Source organism: Enhydra lutris, unplaced genomic scaffold, assembly GCF_002288905.1.
Source record: "Enhydra lutris kenyoni isolate GAN:26980312 unplaced genomic scaffold, ASM228890v2 scaffoldscaffold77, whole genome shotgun sequence".
Lineage (NCBI taxonomy): Eukaryota > Metazoa > Chordata > Mammalia > Carnivora > Mustelidae > Enhydra > Enhydra lutris.
In genome coordinates this window covers 4,419,844-4,436,446 of record NW_019154161.1, presented here as the reverse complement: position 1 = coordinate 4,436,446, position 16,603 = coordinate 4,419,844, and the positions used below count along the sequence as shown (strand labels likewise).

General features: G+C 58.4%; 1 protein-coding gene across 1 annotated transcript in view; it reads left to right on the top strand.

Moving 5' to 3' along the window:
* LOC111160649 (Rho GTPase activating protein 35) overlaps nt 1–11,444 on the top strand; it is a 123,156-nt gene extending 111,712 nt beyond the window's left edge. Inside the window, 3 exon segments of the mRNA XM_022523883.1 lie at nt 5,722–5,827; nt 6,582–6,879; nt 6,881–11,444. Of these exon segments, the coding sequence (XP_022379591.1) occupies nt 5,722–5,827; nt 6,582–6,879; nt 6,881–6,940 (464 nt within the window). The 3' untranslated portion in view covers nt 6,941–11,444.
* The last annotated feature ends 5,159 nt before the right edge of the window (nt 11,445–16,603 follow it).

Sequence of the window (16,603 nt, the reverse complement as noted above, 5' to 3'; positions counted from 1 at the left end):
CTCAGAAGAGGGAGTTTTAAGGCAGCAGGATTTTCTCACGAGGCTGGTGGTGTGGGCAGCATTTTGGGGGAATTCACAAACCAGGATTTTAAATCTTGGATCACAGGCTTTTTAGTGACTTTGGGAAACGGGGGTGCTGACAGCAGCCCAGCCCGAACTGCAGAGGCGCCCCTGTCAGAACCTGGCTGCTGCCGGGACTGCAGCCCCCCCCACCCCCGCCTCCTTTCCCTGGTCTGCACTCCTGCCACGTCGGGTCCTCCTGCGACGTCGGGTCCTGCAAGCTGGGCACTGCCTTGGCCGTACTTGATCCCATGGTCTCGGCAGATCCATGGTCTCGGCAGATCAGAATCTCTCGCGGCTCCGGAACTCATCTGAGCCCGTCAGGGCTGGAGCGGAAGTGCAGCGTTCTGGCACGGTCATAGTCCTCGGTGGTCTGGCCTTCTTTCCCAGCAGGAGTCCCGCCTTCTCCAGACCAGTTGGATGGGGACAGGGGCCAGCTCCCGCTCTGCTCCTGCTGGCCAGAGACAGAGCCCTCGCAGCGATCCCTTCTCCCGCAGGCTCCAGGCTGGCCCAGATGTGAAACGCATGGGCACTCTCCGTCTGGAGCCAGCTTGCTTTCCACCTGAGCTCTCTGGGCAGAAGTTAGGAAGAAAAGGTGCAGGCGGCTCTCGGGCCCCCAAGCGGGAGGATTCCTGTCAGCATTTGTCTTGACTTGGCGCCATCTAGAGGCTCGTAGAGTCCTGGTTCCCGACAGTCCCATTGTTTCTGCAGGAGCTGCTGACATAGCATCCTTTTGGGTTTTGGAGGGGGCTGGGGGGGGGCAAGGGAGGGAGGTGTTACTGATAGGGAATCAGCTGCGCTTCCGAGCGGCGTCCCTGGCTTCCACTGCTGAGGAAGGGAGCTTCTTGCTGTTCCTGCAGCCTGGAAAAGGGTGGAGATTTCTGCTTCCTCTTCCCATTGTGTGTTTCCTGTGCCCTGAGCTAGTCAGCTGGAGCTCCTCAGCTGGGGCTGCGCTGTCTTGAACCTGGGGTGGGTGGGAGGTAGGGGGTGGGGGGAGGATCTCGCTGACTGGGCACCTTCCAAGGCCACTGGGGCTGTGCGTGTCCCGGGGACAGGGGGCTTCACTGAGCCAGGGACACCAACCAGGCAGGATCAGCATTAGTATTAAGGGACGTTATGAAACGGAGATTCTCAAGCCCCAAAGTAGGTATTCCCAGCCTGGCTGGGTTTCCATGGCAACATCAACTTGACCAGCTCTTCCCACTTAATACCGGAGAGCTGTTGTGTCTGTGTGTTCAGGGCTTGGAAATGGTTTCAGATCCCATCACAACAAATATCAAGGTCACTCTCAAATTGTTTTGTGAGCTCCGGAATTTCACAGTATTGAATATTGCTGAAAATATGCCCACGAGTAGATACTTGGGATTGTTCACCGGTGATCTTCCTACCGTACTCAAGGTGACATGTGGGTGATTCAGAGCTGAGTGACAGCAGCGGCCGCCCCCCCCCCCAAATACCGCTTAGGGAGTGGTGGGCTGGGGCTTGACCTTCTGTGCATGAACATTGTCCCTGCTTTCCCAGTGTACAGGCTTCAGTCACCTGCCACACAGCAGGAAGCCAGCTGAGCTAGAAGCGCAGAAAATGCAGTGAGAGGGAACTAGGGGCAAGGGCTTCATGGAAGAGGTGGCATCTGGGCTGTGGCTTCAGGGAGAACTAGGATTTCAGGAGGCAGAGAAACGGGCTTTGCATTCCCTGTTCCATCTCACCCGGGCCTTCAGCATCTCTTACCATTTATTCTTGCCCCACGTCTTCCCCTTCTCCCATGACACCGCCAACCCCACCACCACCGAGGGGACTCTCTCCAGTCCGGCCAGCCCATCAGAGGCCTCTCCGCCGTCTTCTGTGCCAGAAGGTGTCCTAGAGCTAATGCTGTCCCAGACGTCCTGAGCCCAAGGACCTTTGGCTCTAGGGCCTCGTTAGCCCCATTACCGCTTCTGAAGCTCTGTGTGTGCAGTTTAGTCTCTGGAGAAGAGCGGTGGCTTTCAGTAGCTTGTGGGGGGGATGTGTGCCCCAGGTGGTTCAGGATACTGGCTCACCGTCTCACCATCCCATCGAGCGGTGGCGTGGCTCGCATCTAGAGATGATAAACTAGTTCTGGGATGCTGCTTCCTCTTGTCTGTCGAGATGACTGCGTCAGTTCATGGGGTGTTCCTTGCTCATAGCCTGGCACGTGCCAGACCCTGTGTAGGACCGGGCAGACGGCATGGACAGATGAGTGTGTGGTCCCTGCCGCCTCGGTCTGATGGGATAGGAGGCACAGAACAGGTGACTGCGAGGTCCTGCCTCCTGCAGAAAGACACCCCCAGAATCTTCCATTCCAGGCCCAACAGAGTGAAATCTTGGCCTCAGACTGGTTTCACATGTGAGGGAGAGGTGGGGGGTTCCATGCTATGCGGGCCTGTGTGCGCCCCCGAGAAGGTGAGAGGGCCTTGAGGTAGGCTTTTCCTTTTCTGCTGATGCAGGTGTGTGAGATGGTCAAAGCCATCTGAGATTTTCCTCCAGGCCCTGAGTTTTGTGGCAGCACATCCCAGCCTAGAGCCGGGACTAAAGGTGGCGGCAGAGTGCCCCAGCTAGGGTGAGGACAGTGTCTGGGATCACGAACCCTGACAGCAACTTGTGGGACCTTGGACCAGCGCTCTTGCTCCTCAGGGCCTTGGTTGATCTGTGTGCCATGAGGAGTGGCCGGCTCATCTCTAAGCCGTGGCCTCTGCTTCCTCCTGAGTTCTTGGGGTATTTGCTGGTTCTGGATGTGTTCTTAGTCACCTGGTCTGTGTCCGGATTTTGCTGGCTTGGAAATGCCTCTCCAGAACCTATCTTGCTTTCTCGGTGGAGACCTCATTTCACAAGCACAGGTTGTGAGCTAGGGAGGCCCTGGCCCTGTGGAGGTGCCCTCGCCATCCCACCTCTTCCCTTGGAGAGGGTCCCTGAAGTTGGAGCGCCCCACAGCGTGGCAGAAAGCCGGGGACCCCGAGCAGGCCTGCTGGACTGGGAGATGGCCTGTGCCCGCCCGCCATGCCTCTCACTAGTCTTCCGTCCGCAGCACGGCCTCTTGGCATTTTCTCAGCCAGCGTGTAGGGGGAGCCCAGTGTGGTGAGGGCTGGAGCGACTCTGAAGTTGTCCCTTAGCACTCTGGCACTGTCCAAAGGTAAGAACCTGGTGTCTCGAGTACCTGAGGGAAGGCTCCCTTGCTTGAGGGAGGAGGCGAGGTCAGCAGGATGGGCCTTGAGGTTCACGAGACAGAGACAGGGCTGTGTTCTGCCCTGAGAGGCTTCCCGTTCTCCTTGATGTCCTCCCTCCACCTCCTCCTGCCAGACTCAGTGGTCCTCGGCACCCACGAGCACCTGCGTCTCGAAGCCAGCTGGAGAAAAGGAGGGGGGAAGCGCAGGCGGGGGACCCTCTAGGGCCTTGCTGGGCACCTTGCTGCCACGCTACATAAGGAGGGAGGCTGGCATTCCCGGGGACAGCACGTGAGTTACTGTCACAACAGGCCCGACACTCCCTCCTCTGCTTCCTCCTCCTCCCAGGGAAGACAGCAGCAGCGAACATCCCTGTGGCTCGGCGGGGCCCAGGCCCCTGCCACTGCCAGCGCTGCTTCTGGCCTCTAGCCAGGAGGACGGGTGAGGCCCGCTCTTGGACGCAGGTGCCCCAGGGGTCAACTGCGTAACAAAAACACACAGCCTTGGCCCATCGAGACCTGGGCCGAACTCGCAGCTGGAAGGGGGTGTGGTGGTTGTGTTGAAGGAGGTTCTGAGCCCCACACATGCTTCTCGGGTGTCAGGACAGTCCTCCTCCCGATGAGGGCAGTGAACTTACTGTAAGGAAATTTTGGACTGAAGTTTAACAGGAAAGAGTTTTGAAACTCACAGCCAGTGAGAAAGTAAACTCTCAAGGTTGAACGCTTAAAACAAAGTTTGGGTGCAGAGCACTGCAGGTGATAGTGGCCCCCCATAATTAGTTCCTGTGGCTTTTCGGTCATTTTCTACTAGACAGCTGTTAGCAAAACACGATTTTTATCAAGTCCCACTCTTGAGTTGAAAGATTCAACAGTTCCAGGCCCGTGAGCCTGTCGGCCAGAGCTCGGGGTCGCTCCAGCCCTGCCCATCTTTGTGGCCTCCCTCTCCCCCGCTTCCTGCCCCTTAGACTGCCTCCAGGTGCTGACTGTGTGTCTGTGTGTGAGCTCTGGCTCTTAGCATGCGGCCACACCGTCATCAGCCGCTTGCACAGACAAGGAGTGCACATGCAGTGTGTCACGCAGCCACGATCACACACTGGTCAGGGTCAGAGACAGGATTTGAACCGAGGACTGCCTGGCTAGGGTTTGGGCTCTGACCCGCTGTGCAGCCTTTCTGCCCTCCAGCCGTGCACCCTCCACCTGTCACTCCTGGCCTGGCTCTAGCCAGGCTCCTCCTGCGCTTCCCCAGACTGTGACCCTGGGCCCACATCGCCTACTGCAGAGGTTCTTAGCTTGGCGGTCATAGGTTTCCTAAGGAACGTGATGAGTTTTGGGGAGTCCATGAACCTCCAGAAGTTGCAGGCAGAGTTGCACACAGCATGTTTGAGGACGGGCTCCAGAGCTTACATCCATCACAATGGAGTCTGTACCCCCAGACCAGTCAGGAACCATCATATTTTTTTAGCAACCCGCCCACTCCCCTACCCCTACCCCCGTTAGTGTGGGATAGCTGTTGTCTTTTCCTGGGCTCAACTGTAGTTTCTCTGGGTCCTAGGTGTCACCTTTAGCTCTGAGAAGTCAGTATAGGGAGGTCTTTCATGCTCAGAGAAATCTGGGCCGGCCCTCCCAGCCCAGGCAAGCCAGGCATGTTCAAGAAGGGCCAGCCAGGACCCCAGGGAGCAGGCATGACGGGCCCCACCGAGGTTCCGCAGCCCGTCAGTGGGGTCTGGTTCCCAAGCCCTGCAGTCTCTCTGGGCCTCACCTTCCTTACCCCTCAGTGGGCACCGACGACCCCCGGCCTGGTGTGGATGAGCACTGGCTTGAGTTAGGCCTGTTTTCATGCTCCCACTACATTAGGATTCCGTGATGGGCAGAGAGTGGGCGGTAGTGGGGGAAGGGGGTGCGTATACCCTTTGATGAACTGCATGAGAATTCCCCCACTGTTTGCATCAGCTCCTCCAATAGGGAGATGTGTAGAGGGTCCTTGTGTCTCTAGGAAAAGGACAGAGCCCTGGTCTTGTGACAGACTCCCTCCCTAGACAGTCTGTTGGCGTGGGTGGGTGTCAGCGCTCACCCGTCTGGTCAGGAAGCACGCAGGCTTTCTGCATTGGGATGCCTGTCTCCAGGGGCAACCGGATGAGCAAAGAATGGTGTTCTTTATGGCGGCATCTCTGTGGATCCTTGAGTCTTGGGTGGTGGGGGCCAGGAAGCCCCAGGCACACAGTGCTCCCCTTCAGCAGGAGCCTGGGACCCAGAGGTAGGCCTGGCTGCTGGGTCAGTGCCCATCGCCAGGTGTGCCTGCCTTGGGCAGAGGCTTTCGGGGGAAACACTGGGATTGACCTTGTCTGAAACCCCTGGTCTGTGTGTACCCCGAGGCGGCCCGCAGCCCGTTAGCCTCACCACCTGCCCAGGAGCAGTATCTTACTATCTTGAGCCCATAACACCACCAGCCATGGCCACAAAAGTCTTTGGTTTTTCTCTTTCCTCAGAAATCAATGACCGGGAACAGAAGTTACATGCCCTTAAGGAGGTACTCAAGAAATTTCCAAAGGAAAACCACGAAGTCTTCAAATATGTCATCTCTCACCTAAACAAGTATGTCCCGGAGCTTGCTCTTTGGTCTTCCTCCAGAAATTGCCAGGCGGGACCCCCAGCCACAGAATGAGGTGGGGCCAGGCTGTATTCTCAGCCTGGCCCGCCAGGGACTGCCACACCTCCTCCTCGGGGGCATGTCTGGCTCCCCAGGGAGTACCCTGGCCTCTCACCACCGCCTCACATTTCCGTCCTGGTCCTGTCCGAGGGTCCCACACAGCCCTGATTGTGCCCCAAGTCCTCTATGTATGTGACATGACTCTGGGCAGGATGGGGACGCTGGGAAGAACCTCGAGCCTGGCGAGTAAGTGCAGGACCTGCGGGCAGGCAGCCTGTCAGTGGACTGTGTCCCACGTTCCTTCACACACGGAAAAGGTGGGTTTTCCAGGCAAACCTGTACCTCTCTTGGCAGAGTGGTGTTGTACGGAGTTCTAGCTCCGGATGTACACACTCCCTCTCTCATCAGCCAGAGCGGCGTGACACACTTTGGTGTCTGGATGAGAGTCGTTTGTGGATGGAGGGCATCCCAGACCTCTGAGCCAAGACCTCAGAGTCACTCCTCAGGGGATGGCCTGGTGGCGACACGGGAGCAGATGACCGGCCACAGAGACATGTGCTTGGGCCTTTTCTGTTTTCAGGTTGTGGGTGGGCAGGCAGGGGGAGCAGTCGGGGTGAGGGTGACCGGGAGCACACAGGGGACAGGGCAGGGGCCCTCTGCACTGCTGAGCTCTGACCATGAGTCTGGTGTCCCCCACAGAGTCAGCCACAACAACAAGGTGAATCTCATGACCAGTGAGAACCTCTCCATCTGCTTCTGGCCCACCTTGATGAGACCCGACTTCAGCACCATGGACGCCCTCACGGCCACGCGGACCTACCAGACAATCATTGAGCTCTTCATCCAGCAGTGCCCCTTCTTCTTCCACAATCGGCCCATCAGTGAGCCTCCTGGTGCCACGCCCAGCTCCCCCTCTGCCGTGGCTTCCACTGTCCCCTTCCTCACCTCCACTCCTGTCACAAGTCAGCCATCACCCCCCCAGTCCCCTCCGCCCACCCCCCCAGTCCCCCATGCAGGCCCTGCTCCCCTCCCAGCTTCAAGCCGAACACACGCTGTGAGCCGCCAAGGCCTGGAGCAAAAGGACACCTTCTCTCTTCCACGGGGTGGCATTTGGCCTTGAACAAAACCAGGTCCACTGGGGTGGGGAGAGTGTCCGCTCTCCCCGTTACCTTCTGAAGACATCAGCAGGAGCACCAGCCCCAGTCTCCCGAGGGCGGAGGGCCGGGCTGTCAGGCCCCCTGAGCCCAGCGCTGCAGACCTGGAGCTGTTCACAGGCAGCAGCCAGGGGGCGCCCCTGTCCTTTGACTTGGACCCTTTTGAGGACTGAACTGGCCAGACAGTAGTCCCCGTGGCCCTCCACACACTGACTGCTCCCCAGACCACCCCCCCACCTGCCCCCACGTACCAGCCTTGGAGCACCCACCCACTGCTTGGACAGAGCCCCGGCCTCCGCCAACAGGAGGAGGCTCCGAGATTTGGGCCGCCCCTGGCAGGGCTGGCAGCCCCCCCAGAGAACAATTCCCATCCATTTCGTCTGTTTCTACCTTCACGTCTGCACCCCTGCCCCTGTTAGGGGAGCCTCTGTCCTGCAGCCTCGGGAACACACAGGCCACAGCTTTGTCAGCCCAAGGTACAGTGCTGCGGGTGCTGGCCCGCCAGGTCAGGTCAGGGAGGGCAGCTGTGCGCCTGGACCACGAGTGTGTGGCTTCCCCTCCACTTCCCACACGCCCGTCCCTCGTCACAGGCTTTGGGATACATTCCCTTTAAAACAACACTGGAAGAAATGTGGAAAACCCCCTACAGTAACTTAAAAGAGAAAGAGGAAGACACTACAGACCTCAAGATTGACCCTCCCCCCACGTCTCGGAGAGGCAAGCAGGTGGTCACAGCGAAAGAAGGATGCCCGAGGGTGGTGGCCAGAGGAGCTGTGGGGGTCCCACTTTCGCCCTGTCACCAGGTCCCCTTTCCCCAAGAAGACAGTTCAAGGCCTTGGTGGGAAGAGCTTGGGAGACCCACAGACCAGCCTGAATCCTGGTCTGCCTTGGAACACACTACAGTGCTGTGGAAACACTACTCTTTGTGGGGGCGGGCACATGTGTGAGTGGGTGGGCACGTGGGGGGTATGCCTGTTGGACAGGGCACACCTTGGGGGGACTCTGGGTGCACCTGGGGTTCAGTTCCGTGTGTTTGGTGTTGGAATGGAGTCATTATCATCCTGGGCCGCAGGACACCCCCAGCCCAGGGGAGTTCGTGGGAGGTGGGCGATGTGTGAAGAGTGGTCACCTGTGCCTGCGCAGGGACATCCTTTGTGTTCCCAGGACCAGGAGGGCCTGGAGGAGCAAAAGTCACAGAAGCTATCAGAGTCACGAGGAGGGTGCTGGGCCTACCTGTCACACAGCCCTTCCCTAGCCCTTCCCCTCAACTTCCAGGCCCTCCCACTGACCCCCGGGGAACCCTTCGAGTGCCCCACCTTCTGTCCCCCGGACACAGCGATCGTGCTAAGGCTGCTACAGCTGCTGGCTGCCCCCCCACTTCTCGTGGCCAGGCTGTGGCCTCTGCCCCCGGAAAGCCTGCCACGGAGGCGCCCTGGGCCGTGGGCTTCAGGGTCCTGCAGGCCATGCAGCCTCCAGGTCTCTCCGCACTTTAAGCAACGCCTGTGGCAGGTTTGATGATGCCCTGGTTCCCCTCAGCTGGGTGACAGCTGCCTCGGAAGCCCCTCCCGTCCCACTCTCACGGGCGGCCATGGGAGGGGAGGGAGGCCCTGCACTCGCTGACTTCTCCGAATAAGCTGGATACCTTACTGCTCGCGGCTCCTGTAAGCCAGAGCAAGGTGCTTGGGAAACTGTCCCTGCAACTTCTACCGCCTCTTTAAGAACACTAGTCAAAACACAAACCTAAGGTACCTGAATGGTGATGGGAGTGCTGGGTGGGGGTCTCCTCCGTGGCTCAGCGCCCCAATGCGCTCAGTCGAGGTCGGCAGAAAAGTGATGGGTCATTTGTGACTGCGCTTGGCCCCACGGTCCTGGCGGTCCAGCCCCCTCTGCTCTAAGCCCCGGCCGGTGAGGAAATCACTCTGCTGAACGGATCTCCGCCTTCCTCTAGATCATGCTCACCTTCCCACCCCGGGGCAGCCTCTCAGGGTACCGGGTGGGGGTGCTCTGGGACCACCACCCCTTGTGTGAACCGAAATAGAAGTAGCCGGTCCCCTGCCCACCCGCCGTCTCCGCGGGGCCACCCCCTATGCCACAGCCTGCATGCCTGGGCTGTGCCCCAGCACCTGGACGAGCCCCCCAGCTCCCCACACCCCTGAGACTGCAGACAGGCAGGTGGTGACTCCCGAGTGTGTGGGTGATGGCGGGACACCGGCTGTGGGCCATTGCCCTCACGAAGTAGTGGGAGCCCGGCTTCCCGGGGATAGCCTCTGGGCCAGCTCTGCCCCCTGCCGGAGGTTTAAGGGTGTCCAGGGGGGAGCTGCTGGCTCATGCCCCAAAGAGATGCCGAGGACAGGAAGTGCCAGGGGTTCCTCTTGTTTCCATTTTCTCTGTCAAGTCTAGCTTCTAGTTTTCTGCTCCAGACTGACTTGAACTGGGGGATGCTTCTCTGTCATTCTGGGTTGGCGCTGCCATTCGTGGTCATTGTGGGCCCTGGCCTTCAGTCCCCAGCCGGGGGTTAGCACCCGGACCGAAGGGGGCCCCTGGTCCCGGGGGCTGTGCTGGGACGTGCTGCCCAAAATGGGACGCTCCCACTCCTCGAGGCCATCCAGCATGCGAAGCTCTGAAGAGTGCGCTCCCCATGATTCTCACCCCGCCAGCAGCCCCCGCGGCTCTAGAATTGAGGGAAGGGCAGGCAGGAGTTGGCCTTGGCCAGAGTGGGGGAGCAGGTCGGCAGAGGTAATGGGGTTGCCTGGGAGCTCTGTCCCTGGCCAGTGTTTGACATCCACAGATAGGAGTGGCCGTACTCGGTGGAAACGAACAGCCCCTGGTTGGGAGCCGAGGGCTGATGCCGGCTCTGACCCGGATGCTTCCGCCGTGGAAGGGGTCCAAGGTCGAGCGGCACGGGCTTGCGAATCAGCCCTGAATTCTTGGCTGTGTTGCCTACTGGGGATCACACACGGCACATTTATTCCTGCTCTCCGTCAAGTCGTTCTTGCCATCACTTGACATTCTGGAGTGCTGGGAAACACTTGGTACTGTTTCCTGTGTTCTCCACCGGGCCGCCACCTCGGTCTTCCTGCCGCGAGGCGGGAACATGCTGTCGGCTGTGATTCTTCTGGCAGAATTTGTCGGTCTTTGCCAGGAGGACAGAGGGTGACATCACAGGAGCAGCGCACCGTCCACGAGGGGCCCAGAGCGTGTGCCCTCCCCTGGCCTTGCGCCTGGGGCCCTGGTCCCCTGGTCTCGGGGTGGGGAGGAAGGCCTGGAGGACAGTCCATCCTCAGCCCTGAAACTTGAAAACCACGCTGCGTTGGTTAAAAACCCTGTCCCTCTGTGCCCCCTTCCCACTCCCACGAGGACAGCCACGCTGCTTTGGGGTTTCTGAGAAAGGAGTGGATACCGTCTCGCTGCCACTGGGGGCTCTGCCCTGCTGCTGTGTCTCCGAGAGGAGGAAGCCCCAGAGACTTGGGCGACTTTCTAGGGGCCGGTCTCCACACTCCTGTGCAGTGGGCACAGGTTGCCCCGGGGACGGGGACAGCCGGCACTGCACTCGCTCCCGGGCCCGCTGACTCCGCAGACGGTGGAGGAGTCGCTCTCCCGTTGCTTGGCAGGTTCAAGCCACTCGTTTGCGCCTAGGTGGAAGGAAGGACGGAGTCGCTTCTGGGACTGCTGGCCAAGGGGGGCCTTGTGAGGGCAAAGGCCGTTCTCCCTCCGCAGGTTCCGGCCTGTGGCCAGGAGGGATCCTGCCCTCCCGGGGAGCCAGGTCTGGGCCCACCGCAGTGAGGTTACATTTTCATGTAGAGACAGGGCCTAAGTTATTGTTTCCATAAAAATATCCTGTCCCCTGTGTACATAAAAAAAAAAAAACAATGTATGAGAATAAAAATTGTTTGAAAATTTGGAATAGTGCTGCTGCCAGCTTATTTTTCTGGTACTTGTATTTTCACATGTTAAATGATCTTTATATATGTTGAATTAACAAATATTTTGAGTTTCCTGAGAAAAAAGCGTATTAATGGTATTGAAATGTGTTAGTAGTCTGGCCGTGTGCCTAAATTTGTTTTGCAGCAAAAGTGGAGAACTGTATGTAAAGAAAGTATAACAATTATTTCTTTGTATTTTAGGGGCTTTAACCAGGACATCCTCTAGTTGGTGTTAGGAATGTTTGCTTCATTTCCAGACTTTTTTTTTTTTTTTTTTTTTAAACACGTCGTGGATTTTTTGAGGCTCCAACCTGATTAGTGCATGGTCAGCTGTCAAGGCTGAGGCATCTCTGACTGAGGTGGTTTTGTTCGGTTTTGTTTTTTAAAATCATGTATTTGCTACAAAGTATTGTACTCGTCTCAATGGGAATGGTGTAAAAAACTGAAAAGGCCTTATGTGATATGTATCATAGTTAATAAATCAATCTTGTAAAAAACCAAACCTGAGAGAAATGAAGGTGCCCCCCCCCCAGGGCCCTGAGTGTCCTTCCCGCAACGGGCACAGCCTCAGGCCCCGCGGGGGGCCCCAGCTCCCCCTCAGAAGCCCAGCAGGCGGGAGGAGTCTGTTCTCTGCCCACAGGGCGCCAGGCTCCCCGGGCACCCCCAGGAGAAGGTATGGGGGGGGTGTTGCTGCTCAGGTTCTTTTAGCCAAAGCCCAATGCACAGACCCCGGTGGCCACGGGCGCCCAGCAGGCGACACCAAAGTCCGCAGCTCCCGCCCCGCCGTCTGACCCCGTGCCAAACTGGGTGTCTGAGGCCACAGGGGTGGCGCCAGGGGTTTACTTCCTGGCGGGCTGTGGAGGGGTGACCTCTCCTAACCACCTTCATTCAGGACAGCGCCTCCAGGGACGGCTGGCTCCCCGGGTCCATGACCTTCCTGTCCCTAGTGCCTCCTGGCCCAAACCCCAGCTCCACTGACGGGCAGCCCCACACCCTAAACGGCCCCCCTGCCCTCAGTCTTGCCCCCTCCCATCCAACTTCTCCATACCCCGAAGTTATTCCAGAAGGAAGACCTGGCTCTGCGTTAGCTATGGCAGAAGTGGGCAGTCGTCCGAGTACAAGACACCTCCCCCTTCCTGTGCCCGCGGCAGACGTGGCTTGTTGATCAGGACGCCATGGAGCTCGGGCCCAGCACCCCTCCTGCCAGGCAGCCGCTGCCAATCAGCAGGGCACCGGAGAGGCCACCTGCTCGCATAGGCTTCTGGTTGGGGGGGGGGGTCCCTCAGATGCCCACGGGGAAGCGGGCGCTCTGACAGCCATGCTGGGACCCTTTGCTCTGGATCCAACCCGTCTCCCACGCTCCTCCCGGCAGATCCCCGGCGTCAGTCACAGTCACTCACGTTCTCTGAATGCACGTGTTTGCTCGCTGCATCCAGGCCTTTCCTTGGGCTGTTCCCCCTGCCCCCGCCTGGAACTCCTTCTGTCCTCATGCCCCCAAATGTGAGCTCTATCCGTCAGACCCTCTCCACCCCTCCAAGCTAGCCTTCCTCTAGAAGTTCTTCTAGCATCCCACAATGATTCGCCCAACATCTATCATTTGCTTGCCCTGAGTATTCGTGTGACTCCCCATAAATGCTTCAGCATTCGTCCTATTTTTTAAAAAAAATCTCTACAGCGTACAGCTGGTACCAAGTATGTGTGCTGGCGTGAACCTGTCTTTTTCTCTAACTCTCGGTGTTTAGGTTGTGTGTGGAAGTATACTTGCAGGTCTCAGCCTCCATCCCTCCAAGTAGAGCGCTTGGGGCTCCAAGTAGAGGCTCTGTGACTCTCCCTCCCCCCCCACCGTGTCCTCCCAAGCTGCCTTGAACTTGCAGGTCCTCGGTTTGTAGATCACAGTGGTCTCAGCCTCACCCTTGATTTGCTTCCCCATCTGTAAGCCGACCTCTTCCGTGTGCATCTGCAGCCCAGACCTCTGCTCCGAAGCCTGCCCACAGCCAAAGTCCTGACCGTCTGTCCCCTACGAGCCAGAAACCCTGGAACCCTCCGCCTGTCACTCTCCCTTTCACATCAACCGGGACCAACTCCAAGGTCTGTTTTACCTTCCACATAGCTCTCAAGTCCGGCCACTCTCCTCCACGTTCCCTGCCAACATCCTGTTTGAACCTCGCTTAGATGTCTGTCCCAGCCTGGTCCCTGGCCTTCAGCCTCCCACCCACCCCTCTCGCATCTCCTCAGGCAGCCAGAGGGAGCTTTTCAAAACAGATCTGGCCCTGCCTCCCCTCCCTTTACACACCTCCCAGGGCTCCCCAGATCTCTTAGAGGAAAGCCCCAACATTTCAGTTTGCCCACCCTCCTGGGGAGCCTTCCCCCCTCCCCCTGCACTCCCAGCCTTTCTACTCCCCAGGGGCCCGCCCACCTCAGGCCTTCTGCAGGGCTGTCCCCTCCTGGAACACTGTCCTCATTTCAGCCCACCTCCTTCCTCAGCACAGCCCTCCCCGACCAACATGGACCCATTTGCTTTCAAGGAAAGACACATTCTCTCCTCTAAGAGCACCATTCTCGGTTGCCACTTAACGCGTATTTTCTGAGCATTTACTCTGTGTCAGGCCCTGGGGACAAAACTGGGAACTGACGTCTAGCGAAAGAAACACAGCAAACAAGCAAAAGAATGTGTGCCATAACGTCAATCAAGCAGGGATAAGGAGTTAAGGATGTGGATTTGGGGGAGCAGGAATGCCCTTTAGAGTGGGCAGGAAGACCTCCCTCTGGGGCCAAGGTGAGGTACGTGAGACACTGGCTTCAGGTGCAAAGCTTAAGGGGCTCCTTAAAAAAAAAAAAAAAAAAAAAGGCGCCTTGGTGCTCACAATTTTAGAGGAAAACCATCCGTAACAGTGCTGAGCCGTACTGAACCCTGAGGCGAAAGGAGAAAGCGGTAAAAGAGGAGGTGTGACACAGCCGGGCATCTGGTCTCCCTCTGTCCCGCCCCCACTCCCACCCCACCACCCCGCGAAACCCAGGGGTCAGAGCCAGCTCCCCAAGCGAGGCCGGCACCCAGCACAGACTAGGCGCTCACGAGCCCCCGGCGGAGAATGCGGCCTTGCTGCACGCGGCCACCAGGGGTCAGCAGAGCGCCGCCCGCCCAGCCCTGGCCGAGCCCGGCCGCGTGGGCCGCCGCCTTGGTAGCGGCTTCAGGGAGGGGGCGGTCAGGAAAGCACGGTTAGAGGGACCCACGGGGACTGGGGAGGAGGCAGGTTCTGAGAAATGCAGTCGGAAGCGACCCGAGAAGTAGGGGGACGAGCTACTGCCCCTGTTACTCCATCCACCCACGGATCCGTTTAGTCATTCCGCCGCAGCGGTGGGGGCCAGGGGACACAGGGCCTCCGTGGGCAGGTTAGTGAGCCCCAAGTGTGTCCCCAGGGTGCTGGAGAGCCAGGGACGAGGTTTGAAAAGGGAGAGACTGGGTTGGAGTTACAGGAGCGCAGGGGATTGGAGAGATACAGGCTCACAGGCCCCCGGGCCGGTGTTGATGTAACTGCTGGCAAGGCAAATCATAAAAGCTAATGATGGGGGGACACTTACAAGGCAGCAGGCCTGGTTTTCATCATTTTTTATCATTGCAACTCAATTTTTACACAAAGATGCAGTCGTTATCATTAGCCCCATTTTCCAGAGGAGGAAACAGGCATAGAAGGGCCAAGTGATTTGTCTGAGCTCACCGGCGAGGGAGGGGCCGTCAAGATTTGAAGGCCAGCTCCCGACCTCGGCTCTTTCCATGGCTGCCCTTGCCAGTAACCAGCAACAGGAATCGCTTCTCCCACGGTTCTGCAGCCGGGAGCCCCAAATCGAGGTGTTGGCGGGGTCGTGCGCGCCCCTCCGAAGGCTCTGGAATGGTCTAGATCACTCGCGGCTGCAAGCTCGCTGTGGCTGGAGGCTGCAGCTCTCCAGCCTGTACCTCTGCCTTCTGCGTGTCTCTTCTTCTGCCCCTTGTGAGGACCCTTGTCTCTGGGGTTAGGGCCCACCCGGATGACCCAGGATGATCTCACCTCGAGATCCTTCATTTGATTACATCTTCAGAGACCCTTTTGCCAATAAGGTCCAGTAAGATCGCTTCAACCAGTTCCAGGGTTAGGAGGCAGTCAGGTCTCTGGGGCCGGGGGCCGCTATGCACCCCCCGGCGCTCTTCTCCACGATACCTTCTCCCTCACCCTGCTGTCTCCCCAGCTAGTGCTCAGGCTCTTGCCCCTCCTCCGGGTCATGGAGAGAAAGTTCCTCTCTCTGGAAGGGGTGCCCTCTGGTTGGGAGAAGCAGTCGGCCAGGCGCCCCGAGCATTCCACGCGTGCTTGCTGGCTGTGCCTGACCATCCCGGACCCTGCGCCATCTCTGTGGCTGGTCCTCTAGGCAAATGGGTCAGGGTGACCACCATGGGCTGCTCCCAACCCAAGGGGCTCACTGGCGTGTTTGCTATTTGCTACCGGAAGTAGTGGGGGCCCCGTGGTCTTGCCTAGTGTCCCCTGGGGGCAGAGGACCCGCCCAGCAATGCACCCTGTGCCGTTCCATCGAGGCTCGTTGTCTTTCTGCACCTGTGGATAGGTGACAGGTAATAGGTTGGCCCCTGCCATCCTCTTTAAGTTCTTCCCTGACACTTCGGGTGGCCTGAAGCGGCCAACACAAGGGGCCAGGAGATGGGAGGCCACCTGGGCAGCAAAGGGGTTGAGGCAGAAGCAGACACACAGGGGACATCCAGATCTCCAGCGAGGGACACTTCGATGGGGGGGCATTTATGGAGTTGGTGGGTGGGGCTTTTCTTTCATCCCCAACTTATTCTTCCTAGTAATTGTCAGTACTTGACCAGCCGACCTAAACTTGTGTGTGCTCGCACGCACGCACACACATGCACGCACACACGCACACCTGCTTTCTTTGTTTTCTCTAGCACTTAGCTCCATCTGACATTTTTTTCTTGTGTTCTCTATTGTCCGACACCCCCACTGGGACAGGCACTCAAGTGACAGGACTCCCTGCCTGTCTCTTCCCTGCTGGGGCCTTAGAGCATCTGGTACACACTAGGCGCTCCATAAATGTCTGTGGACAGATGGAACAAAAGCAGGACAACTCTGGGGCCAGACTCGGCTGCCCAGGTCCCAAACGACCGCCCATCACTGTTAATGTGCGTTAAATTATTACATTCCCTCTCTCAGAACCGACTATGACCTTGTCCCCTCGAGGAGCGCATTCCTGGGGCATAGCACCCCCTTAGCACCCCTGGGCCAGGGGACACATCTCCTTTAGGGCGTCTGCACTTTCCAGCAACTCCAGCCCAAACCACCTCCTCCTCTCGTCTCCTCCTCTCTTACATCCGGTCCTCAGGCAATCCCAGCAGCTCTGCCTTTTAGAACTTGACCACTTCTCCCCACTCTGCTGCCTCCTGGCCTTGCCACTGTCACCTCCTGTCTGGACTTTTCCATCCAGTCGCCTCAACATGGCCCCCTTTGGTTTGCCTCCCCCAGTCCCATAAAGACCTGGTCTGTCTGGTTCGCCATGTTTCCCCAGCCCCCCGCACATGGTAGGGATCCATACCTTTTTTAGGATGGAAGAATTGGATGATGTTTACTTATACAGTCTCGTGAAATGTATCCATGGTCCA